This window comes from Peromyscus eremicus, chromosome 3 (genome assembly GCF_949786415.1).
Source record: "Peromyscus eremicus chromosome 3, PerEre_H2_v1, whole genome shotgun sequence".
Lineage (NCBI taxonomy): Eukaryota > Metazoa > Chordata > Mammalia > Rodentia > Cricetidae > Peromyscus > Peromyscus eremicus.
Genome location: NC_081418.1, coordinates 51,737,027 through 51,751,736, shown reverse-complemented (window position 1 = coordinate 51,751,736; position 14,710 = coordinate 51,737,027). Strand labels below are relative to the sequence as shown.

Here is a 14,710-nt window from a genome sequence, read left to right as displayed (position 1 = left end):
TTCCAACCTTTTAAAACACTTATATTCTCCTTACTTTTGAAAAATAACTGTTTTCCAAAAATGGGATACTACCACAAATGCTGTTCGACAGTTTTTCTCCTACCTTTCATCTTTCCATTTAACATGGAATAAAATCCCTGTAAATTTATGCCCTGATACAATCACATCAAGAAGGGAAACTTGAATTACAAGTCTCTACAGCATACACTGCTAGATCCCACAGGTCTACTCTGTGCCTGGTCCAGCCTGGGAGCAGTGGTGTTTCTCAGCAGATGGGGCTGCATAGGTGTGCCTGGTCCAGCGGGAGCAATGCAGTTTCTCTGCAGTTGAGGCCATGGAGCATTAGGTTCCACCAACTCTGACTGGCTTGGGATTGGCCACAATCACTAGGAAGGCAGAAGAGTCAGCCTGAGTGAAATTGCCTCCACCTCACAGCCTTTCAGACAGGGAGGGCAGGCAGTCTCCAGCCCATGCTGGATGGACTACTCTACTTCTGCAACCCAGACTCAGGAACAGCTTCAGCTTTGGGTTAGCTCTTATACACAATGAGATTTTTTTCCACTTTCACCTTGTTTAAATTTCACTCAGAAATACACATAATCCCTCACAATGTTTAAGAATGATAAAAACTGCTTTGCTGAGGAAAGACACAGCAGTTGCTCAAAACAGAGGACCGTGCCACCAGGTTCAATGAGTGAACACAGAAAGATCTAGTATGTTGACCAGTGATCCCAGTGGCAGAAAAAATAGGCAGATGGGGAGGACAGCAATCTTCTATTGTCTCTGGTAAGGACAGGGTAAAGCCAAGGAACTCCTCCTTCCTTCAAACAAACTGCACTATCAGTACAGAACACTTCAGAAAGCCAAGAGCCCATAGCATAGCACATGACTCTGAACTTCTTACATCTAATATAATCTAAGCTACAGCTGGCACCAACTCTCAGGGCAAAGAACAAATACGTGGGCTGGGCTGGGGACCAAGGTGAGAGCAGTGTGGAACAGAAAGAGTGAGGAACTTCCCACACTTGAACAAAGCAACAGTCTGAGCAATAGCCAACCTCTGCAAAGCTGCAGGCTGACTAAGGATGAGTGGTACAAATTAAAAAAAAAAAAAAAAAAAAAAAAAATATATATATATATATATATATATATATATATAAAATACTGATTTTACATAATCTTTATTGGCAAATCACTGGTAAACTTACAGTAAAATTAACTGTACATACACAGACTCTATAAGGAGACAAAATCAAAGATATTAAAGGGATCCTCGAAGTGGGTGTAGTTCATGGGAGAGGGCCTGTCTAACTTGAGACTGTAGGTTTGATCCCCAGTACCATGAAAATGACCTCCATCTCCACCCTCAAGGGTGTTCTGGAATAAACTTTGAGAAGGATGGCAGAGAAGGGTGTGGAAAGAAAGAGACTAAAGGAACTGAAGGAACTGGAGAAGACTATGTCCACTCTACTTACACTTCATTCTGGGCCTCAGGGCTGATAAAAGGTCTCATACACACTACAGTGAAACTACCAACGAACAAGGTATGAAGGTGGGTGACTCCCAAAGCAGTTGAGATAGTAACTTCGGCCTCCTTTAATTTAGGATCATTTATCTGTCCTATCACTGAGTGGCTCTTCTGTGTCAACACTAGTATACTTGTATGGGTGCAGGTATACAGAGCAGAGTCAGTACTTACCATCAAGTCTACAGAGTAAAGTTCAGAACATCAGTGTTTACAACTATGGGACAGACTCCTGACACACAAGGCTAAAAGGTAACAGTGGCTGAAATACCACAGTGCAAGTGTGAAGCAGAAAAGAAGACCTTCCAAACAAACGTATGCCTTGGCCACAGCACACAGGGTGGAGCCTGAGAGTTTGTTACTTTGTACACTTGTATAGAGAAACCACTCCTAGAAAAATATGCAATTAGTAAGTGCCACAACTGACCAGAAATAAAGGGTTATTTCACACACACAAAAGAAGATATGTCAGTCAGGAAAAATACTGCCACTCATTTTATATAAAATTTTTTAATCTTTATCTTTAAACTATAGACTATACATGATTTGGAAAGGAGACTGTACCAAACAATGATCAAAGAAGAATCATCCGTTCTATGCCTTTTCTCTTATCTGGTCACTCAGAAATATAATGTTATCTGGAAAGAAACCAAAGTGTAAAAGTTATTTCAGAATGCTGTCTTCATTTCATATGATAATTCCCCTCCAACACAGACATCCTTTAGTGGTATTACAAAATTTCAAAATATTAAGTAACTTTTGTTGTGTCCATGAGAGGTACACAAAAGTGGTATAAGATAAATAAATAATACAATAGGCTGAAGCTGTTTGCCCAACAATCAAGACTTCATTATAGAATGAGACCATTAAGGTCTCCCCAACAATAATTCTCTGTAAACGAGGTGAACATCTACAGATTCAACTGAGACTAGAAAGCACACCCACAAACAAGAGGGCAATGAAGACATTCCACGTGCTACATGCTACAGACATGCAGCACAGCACAAGAGTGGGCTCGTGGCCACTTAGCAACTGCAAGTTTACTTGCCTTTAAGAAAATAAATTTATTTTAAATTCTAAGAATGAATTTCATATACTGACTTTTAGGAAAGGTTTTAAGTATTATACAAAGTAAAGCATTTTTATGCAAAAACAAACAAAATTGGACATTGCTCTGATTATTCCAAAGAAAACTGGCTAAAAACAACCAAAGATAAAGAGGTGAAGTAGCATTTCTTGGATTACTCCAAACATTTTAGATCCTCAATAACTATACAATTATCTAAAGACAGTTATTCGTAACAATCACTTCATGAACTGTACAGGATGGTAACTTGAAGGGATTAAAATGGAAATCACTATCAAAAGCCAAGACTGCCATCTGCTGGTGTGTTTTGGTTTTGTTTTAAAGTTCAAGTATGACCCCTAGGTGAAAAAACAGTATCAAAATGAATGGAAGGAGTTGATAAGACTGAAAAACAAACAAAACAAAACAAACAATTAAAACAAAGCAAACAAACAACAAAAGGATAATTTAGGATGTAAACATATTTTTGAAATTTTTAGATTGATCCCTATATTGGCTAGTGTTCACAACATGAGAAACGGGACTTCCTTTATGATTATATTAATATACAATAAACAAAAAGAAGTCAAATGTAACCAGAAAAAAAATCAAAACAGTACTTTCTTCAAGCATCACTGAGAGCTATTCAGCTTCACCGTGAGTCATAAATATATAATTACCTGAGCAGACCAGTAACAACCATGACAAGAGAAAGCGAAACTGTGAACAATGTGAACTGTCTCTACCCGGCTTAGTCTGTAGCAACTCAGTCATTCAAATAATATAAAGTTTATCCATAAATCTGGCTTATAGTGGAATGCAAATGGAGTTTGAAAAATATCTACATTGGTTTTCAAAGTCAATATATTTTCCAAAAAAGATTACTATTAGAAAATATACGATTATTGCTTAAAACAACTTATAATTTACCAATATGAACAGTGGTTAAGACATAAACACTGGAACAAGGGAAAGAGAAAAATTTGAAAAAAAAAAGTATTTAGCTTATGAGAAAGCTGGAGTACTCGAACGAAAGTTGAACACAGTGACAATTGTCTTTAAAAATGCTACAATAATTTCAACATTGGGTGAAATAACAGTATCACAATGATTGTTTTTGAAAAGGCACCATTTCTTTCAGGGATACCAGTTAAAATTTATGAATAAAATAGACAATAACCCTTCCAACTGATCCTTGAAGAGAAAAAGCAGCCGTGTGAGCCAATGCGGCCATCAGTAATAACTGATGGGACACCAAGAGTGCCTCACCTACTCTTCTCTCTACTCACATCCGTCATACAACAGAACAGTCTTTAATGATATCACTTCATTATAGCATATCTCACTAGTTCATAAACACTGAAAAACTATAGTTAAGATTTTTTTTCACTCCTATTTATAAAAACAGGTTTCTTGGTGTTTTTATCAATAAAAACAAAATAACTAAACTGAGGCTTAACTCATAATTTTAGCAACTTATTCAAGAATAAAAATCTGTCTCATTAAGAGATGTATTTTAATAACAGTATAATTTTCATTTTAACACTAAAATTTGTCAAGCAAGTACTAATGAAGATTTTTTTTAAATAGGCAGTGTTAAATTGGTAAGTTATCTAGATTTCATTAACCAACATATAATTTTATACAAAAAAAACATTTTTTCATGTTAACTTATGGATATATAACCAGTTATTGTTTCAGAACTTTGAACTCAGTCTCAAGCTTTATGTCAATGCAGTTCATGTTGTTTTGTATTTTGTTTAAAGACAACAAAAGCTTTTAAATTTCAAATGGAAGTTGTTGCACCTTAAGTTTCAAAGTTTTGTATAAATCATAAATTCCTAACATCACGTTTCTGCAACTGCCTTGGCACATGCCTATTCTTGTATAGGCCAAGTGTTTTATTTATTTATTTTTATTTTTTGGTTTTTCTTTTTTGTTGTTTTTTTTGTTTGTTTGTTTTTTGAGACAGGGTTTCTCTGTGTAGTTTTGGTGCCTATCCTGGATCTCACTCTGTAGACCAGGCTGGCCTCGAACTCACGAGATCCGCCTGGCTCTGCCTCCCAAGCGCTGGGATTAAAGGCGTGTGCCACCGCTGCACGGCTGGCCAAGTGTTTTTAAAAGACACAAAGATTAAATTCTTCCATGGCTTAACAGCACGTACTGACATGAGCACCTCGATTTTATACTCTAAGTTCCTTCTGAACTAAACAAGTGAATATAGAGAGAGATTTTGAGAATAATAAATAAATGCAGACAGTCTTAGCAAACAGTAAAATGAAAATTATAAAACTCTTCTGGAGAGTTGCCTGCAATCTTGACAGCACGGGTCCTTACAGCAGCCCCAGCTAGAGCTGCTTACAGCATGCCGAGCTTTTCAATGAAGACAAACAGGAAGCTATCTATCACAAGCTTCTTACCAGCTATGATTGTGGTTGCTTGCCGCCTCACATTATTCTTATCCATGTATTCACCATAGTCCACTTTCCCTTCCACAAATATGCGAGCCCTGATGTAGAGAAAACGCAGTCTTTAGTCTGAAGACTCTAATTCTGCCTCACAGAGTGTCAGGACATGGAGAACAAACAAGTCCACGCTAGAGATCAAACAATGGCACTTTTGCTAACACGTCTCCAATTTCAAATAAGAGTACTAAAACACAAGGCACAATTGAGTTAAGAAGGACAATGTTACCCTGGCATGGCAGTACCTTCCTATAATCCAATATACAGGAGTCTAAAACCAGAGGATTGGAAGTTTTAGGTCTGCCTGGACAACTCAGTGAGAGCCTGCCTCAAATTTAAAACTCTGTATGAAGTACAGATGGGACTCTGTGATACAGCAGTCATTTAGCATATACAAGGCCATGAGTTCAATTCCTAGTCAGTCTCTCTGTCTCTCTCTCTCACACACACTCACACACACACCATAAATGATACTGACTGTTGGCATTTTCCTTCAAACATCCTGTGTGTTTATGTGTATCTTCACATATTCATACACACACCAAGAAAGGGTGTGTAATTACTGAAATGAAATTGAAATTCTAGTCACTGCTGAAATTATTCCACATGAAATATTTTAGATCCACAAATAAGTAGATTTCTAAACATATGAAGTATACCCATAAAGACATTCTTTTGTCATCCTATACATTCAGAAAAGACACTTCTAATACATAATCAACCCAAGCATTCCAAATGCTTGGAATTATTAAGTCTAGAGAAAATTATCAAGTATAAAATAACTACTGTAAATACTACCATAATAATGCAGTACATTAGATGGCAAATACCCCAGGTTCTCTAAAGACATCGTGTGGTTGCTCAGAAGCCAGATGAGCAATGTGACCTCAATGATCCCTGGTCACAGTGGCACATGATCTCCTAAAGACATGTGCTGTAGATGCTTTGCAAAAATACATGCTGCAGCAGCATCGGTGGTATTGCCATAGCCTGCCTCATTGACTTTTACTTATGTACTGATACTGTTTGCCCTAACATGTCAGCAGGCTAAAACCACAGAGACTTTCCAGGAACATGACATTATGGAATAAATACATATTAATGTCAGTACTTAGTTAGGGAAAAGGCAGATAAGATAACACTTGCTATCAAATCTTTCGGCGATTCAATCCCAAAGATCCTTTCTTTAACTTACCCTTTTTTCACATACTGATACGCCACATCTCTGAGGCCTGGTCGAAACACGGATATTCTGTGCCATGTTGTCTTTTGACTGACGTCACCTAAACCACCAGGTATAGGAGTTACAGATGCCAGCAGGTAACACACATGCCAAGGACACAGAACATGTCTTGAGAAAACAAGCTTACAATTTCTAAAAGAAAGAACAGAACTAACAAAGACTGACTTTATCTAAAAGTAACATTTCTAATGTTAGATGAGCAGTAATAATGTCTACTTACTGGTGATAAAATAAAAACTACAGCCTTTTATACTTACCCATTTGGTATACTTCACTGTCCCCTGATCGCCACATCTCATTTGTTGCCAGAGAAAATATCGTGACTGGGTTTTTTCCTTCCACCTGTCTCATGACAGGGTCCTGACCTACTCGCCCAAGTAACTGAACACGATTCATAGCTGAAATAGAAAGTGGAAAGGCAATGGGGCTGAGAACCTACTGATGACTGTATGTTTATGCGGCCTCAGCACTCTAACTTCCAGTGTGATGTTATCTGGAGGTGAGCCTGGTGTAGGTAATTAGGTTTAGATGATGTTATGAAGGTAAAGCCTCCATGATGGAATTAGTGTCCCTAAAAGGGAAGAGACCAGAACAGCCACCACCCCACCACGGCAATATAAAAACAAGAGTGAGGGCAACTATGCTCAAACCAGCAAGTGGGGCCTGACCGGCAACCCAACCATGCTGATAGTCTGGTCTTGGCCTTCTAGCCTGCAGAAGCTCTAAGAATTAACTATCTATTGCTGTGTCCCCTGGTCTGTTCATGATAGTAGCCACAGGCACACAGGGTACCCACACCTGAGACTGACAGCAATGTCCAGAGAATGAACAACTACAGATACCGCTTAAGCCTCCATCTCTACATCATGAAAACCTCACAGAAAGAAGACCCACAAGTTAAAAAGGAAAACAAAGGAAAGCTGCGAGGGGAGAGAGGATTGACAAGGAGAGAGCAAACAGAAAGCAGTCCCACAAAACAAATTTTATCTCTTCATCTGGAGCTAAAAGAACAAGGCTGAGATTTAAGAAAATCTCTAGTACAAAAAGAATATTTCTGCGCAAAGTATCCTTCGCACCCTGCAGAACACAGCCGTGAAGGACTGAGCAGGACAGTGGCAGCAGGAGGGGTGATGTCTGGACTATACGCTCTCTTTATACTAGGTCCTCACAGAGGCACAAGGACAAAACGGGAACCAAAGACATGATGGGTAGCACAGTTAACAGAGCCCACAGTTCCCCAGTACTTTGAGAGCATTAGCAGAGTATTATAAATAACACTGCAAACTTAGAAATTTGTCACTCACATCGTTCAAGAACCAAACTGCTGGCCACCTCAGACTCATGTCTTACGAACTGATGAAACACCTAAAAGAGAACAAACAAGTAACACAGCTTCAAATTCTTTAGGAAAAGACAAATGCCAACAGAAGACCTACTCATACTAATTCACCACTTCATCGGTAGCTCTCCTACAAGTTCCAGGAAAGGATAGCAAAGGAGAATGGAAAGAAATCAGTGTTTTCTAATGGATGGAGTCATAAATCAATTAAGTAAACATAAAAAGCAATTATCAAACAACTATTAGGATATTTAGAATACAATCAGTGTCAAATGCAGACGATGAGAAATTGTTTAAATGATAACAATACATCCCTTGCATCTGTTGTACATCTTTCTGGCACTGAAATAGGCACTGAGGATAAAACTTACAAGGTCTATAATAAAACTGCTCCCTGATTGGTTGTTCAAAATTCATAAGGAAAAGGACAACTCAAATGACTGGCCTGGAGTGTCTCATTTAAAACTGAGCAAAGATGACACTGATCTCTTGAGGCTGCTTCTATAGTAAGCTTGCTCCAGTGGAACACTTCATTCTTTCAGCATGACAGAGAAAATCAAACAAAACAAACAAAGAAAAGCAGTACAAAAAAATATGGCTCAAAAGTACGGCTATCAAGTCACAACTACTGAAAAAGGATATTCACAGTCAAAAAATAGCATCATTTAATATGCTGAGAATTACCTATTACCATTTAATCCTAGACTAACAACACAATGTCAAACTATCCCTACCTTACAACCAAGGACAATTAAGCTCAGAGAGTGCACCACTTGTCCAGAAGACTAGGAATTAAGTGGTAATTTATGACAGAATTCGGGGCTGTCTGACACCAAGGTTGTTTTTCCAACTTGCCCTCTGCTGCTATCTTAAAGACATCCTGTCCTACGGTTACCATAAGGTAAGAGGAGTACACATCACTACACTCAAGAGTTCAGAGAGCCAGACACAATCTAAGAGAGCATTTCCCTAGTGGATCTGCCGCCCAGGAGAGAAAGGGGTTGGCAGGCTAAAGAATTCTCGTCTTAGAACAAACAACAGAAAGAAAATACATTTATTCAGGACACTGCAGGAGGCAGCTGGCTAGCTAGACAGTTAACAGGACTCTCAGCCACTTCAGGCTTCAGGCAGTGGGCTGAGGGTGATGCCGTCCATTTTAAAGTTCTCGCTGTTAGTGAGCCACTGTGAAGACAGTTCTCTGGCAGATAATTCCTACCACATAAGAAGGGTCATCTCAACTGGTTGTTGCTCAGGCCTCTGAGAGCTGCTGTGTACGTAACTTCATTATGCAATCTCTTCATGCAAATATGGGCAGAGACAGGGCTGCAGCTCTGAAGTGTCAAGTTACCACACTACAATTTCCAGACCTAGCTTTTTTAAAATTCCTGTTGAGGACCTGTTTTCTTCCCTGGTCTTCTAATAATGGGTTTCTCCATACCAGCTATAAAACACTATTTATTACTCAGGGTAAATATAAGAAGATGTTTTGCCAAATACGGGATCAAACTGCTAATTAGTTCCTATGTCATAAAAACAAAAAATACCAATCTGAGGGATCAAAAGAGCCAGTGCTCACTGTGTGTTACATAATAACAGTATGTCTCATCTTAGGCATACACACCCCAATCACAACCTCCAAGTAAAGCAGAAATAGGGAAAGAATTATTTAACTTCAATACTCTCAAAGTGCAAACTTGTACTTCATATTTGGTTTCAAAGGTAATACTATAACTTTTCCACTTAAAAAGGCTAAAAGCTTGTGGAGATTAAAGTAGGGACCTAAGGTTAGACCAATTTAAGAGTAAGATGGAGATGACAACAGGTTTTGTAAGAATGTGACTTATCAGTCTTAACAGAAGGAAGAGGTCATAGTGAGATTTTACGTTAGAATTTACAATCTGCCAGACAGTGGTGGCACACGCCTTTAATCCCAGCACTCTGGCAGAGCCAGGCAGATCTCTGTGAGTTCAAGGCCAGCCTGGTCTACAGAGTGAGATCCAGGACAGGCACCAAAACTACACAGAGAAACTTTGTCTCGAGAAAAAAAAAAAAAAAATTTACAGTCTTGGTACTCACATGCCACAATGAGGAAAAATGGTAATTGAGGCCTGCTTAAGGCTGGCCAGAGCAGAGGACACCTGACTAGATTACAGAATGGTATTTGTGGCTGGTGAGGTGGGAATGGGAAGGAGAGGGGATGGAAGGCCAGAAAAGGAACCAGAAAAAAATAACAAAAGAAGCCAATGACGGTGGTACATGCCTGAATTACCAGCCCTGGGAAAGCAGAGGCAGGAGGATCACAAGTTCTTGGTCATCCTCAGCTTTACAGTGAGTCCCAAGATACCCTGAGGTATATGAGATGCTATCTCAAAAAAAAAAAAATCCGGGTGGTGGTGGCGCACGCCTTTAATCCCAGCACTCGGGAGGCAGAGGCAGGCGGATCTCTGTGAGTTCAAGGCCAGCCTGGTCTCCAAAGCGAGTTCCAGGAAAGGCGCAAAGCTACACAGAGAAACCCTGTCTTGAAAAAAAAAAAAAAAAAAAAAATTTAATAACTAAATACATATACTGATCTAAGCACAAGTAACATTTATTAACGATTCATATTATATATGTGAATACATTTTAAAATCCTTTTTGATTCCGTAAACATTATGAGCACCACAAAAAAAAAAAAAAAAAAAAAATTCCATCCTGAACCTTCCCCTTCTCCATCAAATAAACACATATAAGATGATGGGCAGGCTTAAGAGTCTTTTGCTTATGTATCCAAAAGCAAAAAGAAACCCAAGAGCTACAGACAATGAAAACACAGCCAAGCACTCACTAATGTAGAAATATGACTACCTGTAACACAGGTCTTCGAAACATGACTTCCGTTTCGCTTACAATCTAACCTTTAGCCTTTTCCTGAAGAAAAAAAGAGAGAAAAGATAAATCAAACGCTACAGTATACATCAAGAACACATGTCCACTAGTCCTAGATCTCTAAATGCATTCCATTTCATGTGCACTCAATTTGCAAGCACATCTTTGCACATTTGGGTATTTCCTCTTTCCTTCTAAAAACCAAAAACAGAACAAGATAAAAGAAACTCTGTGGTTTGGGGTCTCAATTAACTTCTCTGTCCAATAACCAGCAGGGGTAAAAAAAAAAAAAAAAAGAAGGAGAAGAAGAAGAAGAAGAAGAAGAAGAAGAAGAAGAAGAAGAAGAAGAAGAAGAAGAGAACCTGCTATTCTCAATTCCAATCCATTGTCTGCTAAAATGTCTTTAAAATACAAGTTCTCTTAGAGAATTTTTCTAATTTGTTCAGTTATTCTAAAATCCTAAAAATGTCTCCAGTAAACAGTAGGGCTCAATAAACACTGCTATTAATCATATACCAAAGTCGTTACAGTTTAAAAACAAAAAATCTGTGTCTCTGTTCCCGTCAGCGCTGGGTATGCCCTCCCCCTCCCCCAGCGTGCCCAGGGGAGTCAGCTGGTGCCTTTCCCCTAAAGTGGCACTCGCAGGCAACACGGGGAGCAGCGGGGATCCTCGGCCTCCTGCAAGGATCCGCACACCTGCCCTCGCGAGCGCGTGCACTCGGGACACACATCTCAGCTTCCCCGTCCCCCTGCCCTCACCAAACGCGCAGCACCCGACTCCAGCCCTCCCAGAGGCTCGCTTCCGGCGCACAGAGCCCGCAAAGCTCGCGAGAGGCAAGGGAAAACAGGAAATCTCTGGTGTGCGCCATTGAAATGCTGCCGGCTGATATCAAGGGAAACACGATCCCGCAACTTAGAAGTGCCTGGAACTTCTTGCCAGGCGGAAGTGGGTGGATCAACAACGCCACCGGCGTCATTTTTTTTCCCCTGAATGATCTCCACCCGCAGGGGTTTAGAATAGCTGAACAAATTAGAAAACTTGTATTTTAAAGAAATATTAGCAAACAATAGATTACAAGTGAGAATAACAGTTTTCTTCTTTTTTTTTTTCCTTTCCTGCTGTTTATTGGACAGAGCAGTGCCCTCGCACGGGCCAACCAAACTCTCTGCCTCTGAACTATATTCCTAGCAATGAACTGAAATTACCTGATCATGTTTCCAGCCTGAGAGAGGGAGCAAGGTAGGTGAAATAAAACATAGTTCAACCCCTAGAGGAGCTGAAACGGACCCAGGTTTCCTAATGCAGTAAGAAAGTTTGGAGAATTAAGACAAAGGGGCTAAAATCGTAAATTTGAAGGTCTGTCAAAAACTAGGCGATCTAGATATGCTAATATGTGAAGTCAGAATCAATTCAAGAAATACGTGAGGAGCAGAATATTAACATTTTTGTTAAATACAGGTCCCGAACTGTACCTGAGGCACAAGGAAAGTGGACCCTTATATTTCGTGGTTTTATGTACTTTTCTTTTTTTTCTAAAACATTAAAAGTTGATGAAATTTCAAAACATTTTAAAGTAGTATTAAAACTCACAACATTGCTTTACTTGAAAGCAAAGTGTAATTAAGATTTCTACTTATAAGCTTTAATAGAAAGAAACTGACCGCTATTTTCAGAATGTACTTTTTTGTATTTTGTGTTTCAATTCCACAACTCTGGCTTTAAAAAAAAAAAAAAAAAAAAAAGCCAGGGTCTCACTGTGTAGCCCTGACTGGCCTGAAACTCATTATGTAGACCAGACCAGGTTGTCCTCTAACTCACAGAACTCTCCCTGCCTTCACTCCCTGGTGCAGTGATTAAAAGCATGTGCCACCACACCCAGCACTGACAGTCTTAAGTAATTTCAATTAACTTAAGCTTATTTGATCTTGTCTTTGGTATTGTGTTAATATTAAAATTTTTAGTTTTAACATTTCCAAAATACTGCATTGAGACATCATTTATCTTCATTGCTGAATTTCTTCCACTCCTTTAAATCCTGCGCTGTTTACCCTAATCCTGGTCCTAGTGGGGACACATGAATTGAGTCCTACAGGTTAAAGAACCCAAGGCAGCCTAGATATGGGGCTCCATACTCTATGCCCAGTTTTTTGTCATTGTCCAATGTGAGAAGGAAGGGACCTCCAGATCATTCAAAAACACACATTGCCTCCCCAGGTACATTCTTGTTATGGTGGTTTGAAAGAAAACGGCCCCCAAAGGGAAAGGCACTATTAGGAGGTGTGGCCTTGTTGGAGAAAGTATGTCACTATGAGGTTTTCTATGCTCAAGATATACCCAGTGTCTCAGACTTGTTGCTTGCAAGTCAAGCTGTAGGATGCTCGACTACTCCAGCACCATGTCTGCCTGTACACCACCATATCACACCATAGTAATAAATGACTAAACTGAAAATGTAAGCTACCACAATTAAATGTTTTTCTTTTATAAGACTTGTGGTTATGGTGTCTCTTCACAGTAGTAGAAACCCTAAAACACTTGCCATGTTAACAAATAAAAAAAAATCTGACCTATTTAACTGATTTTCAAGTTACATTTTAACCTGCTCTGAAGTCTGGCTCACTAGTGGTATGTTTATAGATGTTTGTCCCCTGTATTTACACCATTACGAAGTTGATTTCCTGAAATAACGAGGTACTGTATTGGAGCCTTGAACTACTATTGATGACACATCCCACCTACTACTACATTACTTTGGTGCATTCCAATGGCTTCCTCTTTAAAATCCTGCTTCTGCTTTTTGGACAAGGCAAAGGAAAAACTAAATTCACCTTTGCCTCCAGAGTGAAATTCCCCACACATCTTGCAAGCTTTGTTTCAATGATTCCTGATTTGAACTTTGGGATAAATCTTAACTCTTTTTCCAGGTTACACACACTTTGTTCTATGTGAAGAATGTAGAGAAAGTTGTTTAAAGAAAAATATAGGCTTTTCCTTGCAAACTGAGGGCACCCTAGAGCAAACTCTTAAAATTTTATAAATAACACCTGAATGGGGAGTCTTGGCTGAGCATTGTTTTCCACTCAGAATTGACACATTCTCTTTAGATGCTTGGCTGGAAAAAGTTGCAAGTGCTGCTCCATTTATTTTTTTCCTTTTTAACAAAAAAAAGTATTATATGTATAGTTGTACAGTGTCAGGAGGAACTGTAATTGAAGCATTTCTCCTGTTCATGGATCCTCCTCAATGCAATAGGCACTTCAGCCTTGGTCAGCTGCCAGTATCCTCAACATCTGAAGTGCACCCCCAAACACACTTTAAAAATTATTTGCTCAACTAGTCACCCCTCTCCCCCTTTTGCATAATATAATGTAAATGACCATGAAGGTGCCTCATCCCCATTGATAATAAGCTCCTAAAATGCAAAGAACCTGTTATGAATATACAGTTTACAGTGTACCTTAAAACAAGTACAAGCTTCACAAAGGCTCAAGTCTCAGGACGGGACACAGAAACATGAATGGAAATATGAGTTCAGGCAAATTAAAATATACTGAAATATTGAGGAACCTTAAAAAATTAACTGAAAAGAAATGGCTAAAATGTTTTGTTAGTGATTGAAGAATCTATAATTTGCTCTAGTGTCATTATAAGGGAACCTAGAACCCTTTCCATAGAGAGGGAGAGAAGGACAGGGGTGGGGGGATTTGAATGAGAATGTCCCCCATAGACTCATATTTTAATGTTTAGTTACCAGGTAGTAGAACTGTTTGGGAAGGATTAGGAGGATTGGAGGTGTGGCTTTGTTGGAATAGGTGTGGTCTTCTTGGAGGAAGTGTGTCACTGGGGATGGGCTTTGAGGTTACAAAATCTCCACAGGCCTAGTGTCTTTATCTGCTGCCTACAGATCAGGATGTAAAGCTCTCAGCTACTGCTTCAAGGGACATGCCCATCTGCTTCCCACAATGATGATAATGGACTAATCTTCTAACACTATAAGCAAGCTCTTAATTAAATGCTTAAAAAAATAAGAGCTGCCTTGGTCATGCTGTCTCTTCACAGCTATAGAAAAGTGAGTACAACAAGGCGGGAGAGAGAAAAGGAGGAGAAGGGGGGATTGAGATTGATTGATCAAGTAATTCATCCTTGGACACAGAATCTTCCTGGTGAAATGTGATGACCATGATGCACTGGAGCTTTACTCAAGTT

The 14,710-nt window shown here is 39.2% G+C and overlaps 1 protein-coding gene across 2 annotated transcripts; it reads right to left on the bottom strand.

Annotated features, from left to right (window-relative positions):
• Nucleotides 1-2,019: 2,019 nt before the first annotated feature.
• Ssbp1 (single stranded DNA binding protein 1) lies at nucleotides 2,020-11,329 on the bottom strand. 2 transcript variants are annotated; one of them, XM_059257627.1, is made up of 7 exons: nucleotides 11,263-11,329; nucleotides 10,483-10,545; nucleotides 7,604-7,664; nucleotides 6,557-6,697; nucleotides 6,252-6,339; nucleotides 5,012-5,100; nucleotides 2,020-2,163 (listed from the first exon to the last, which is right to left on the bottom strand). In XM_059257627.1, the coding sequence occupies exons 2-7, from the start codon at nucleotides 10,504-10,506 to the stop codon at nucleotides 2,120-2,122; spliced, it is 447 nt and encodes a 148-aa protein (XP_059113610.1). In that variant the 5' UTR covers nucleotides 10,507-10,545; nucleotides 11,263-11,329; the 3' UTR covers nucleotides 2,020-2,119. The 2 variants fall into 2 exon arrangements, with proteins under 2 accessions (XP_059113610.1, XP_059113611.1); XM_059257628.1 differs by lacking the exon at nucleotides 11,263-11,329 and adding an exon at nucleotides 11,200-11,226.
• Between the last annotated feature and the right edge of the window lie 3,381 nt (nucleotides 11,330-14,710).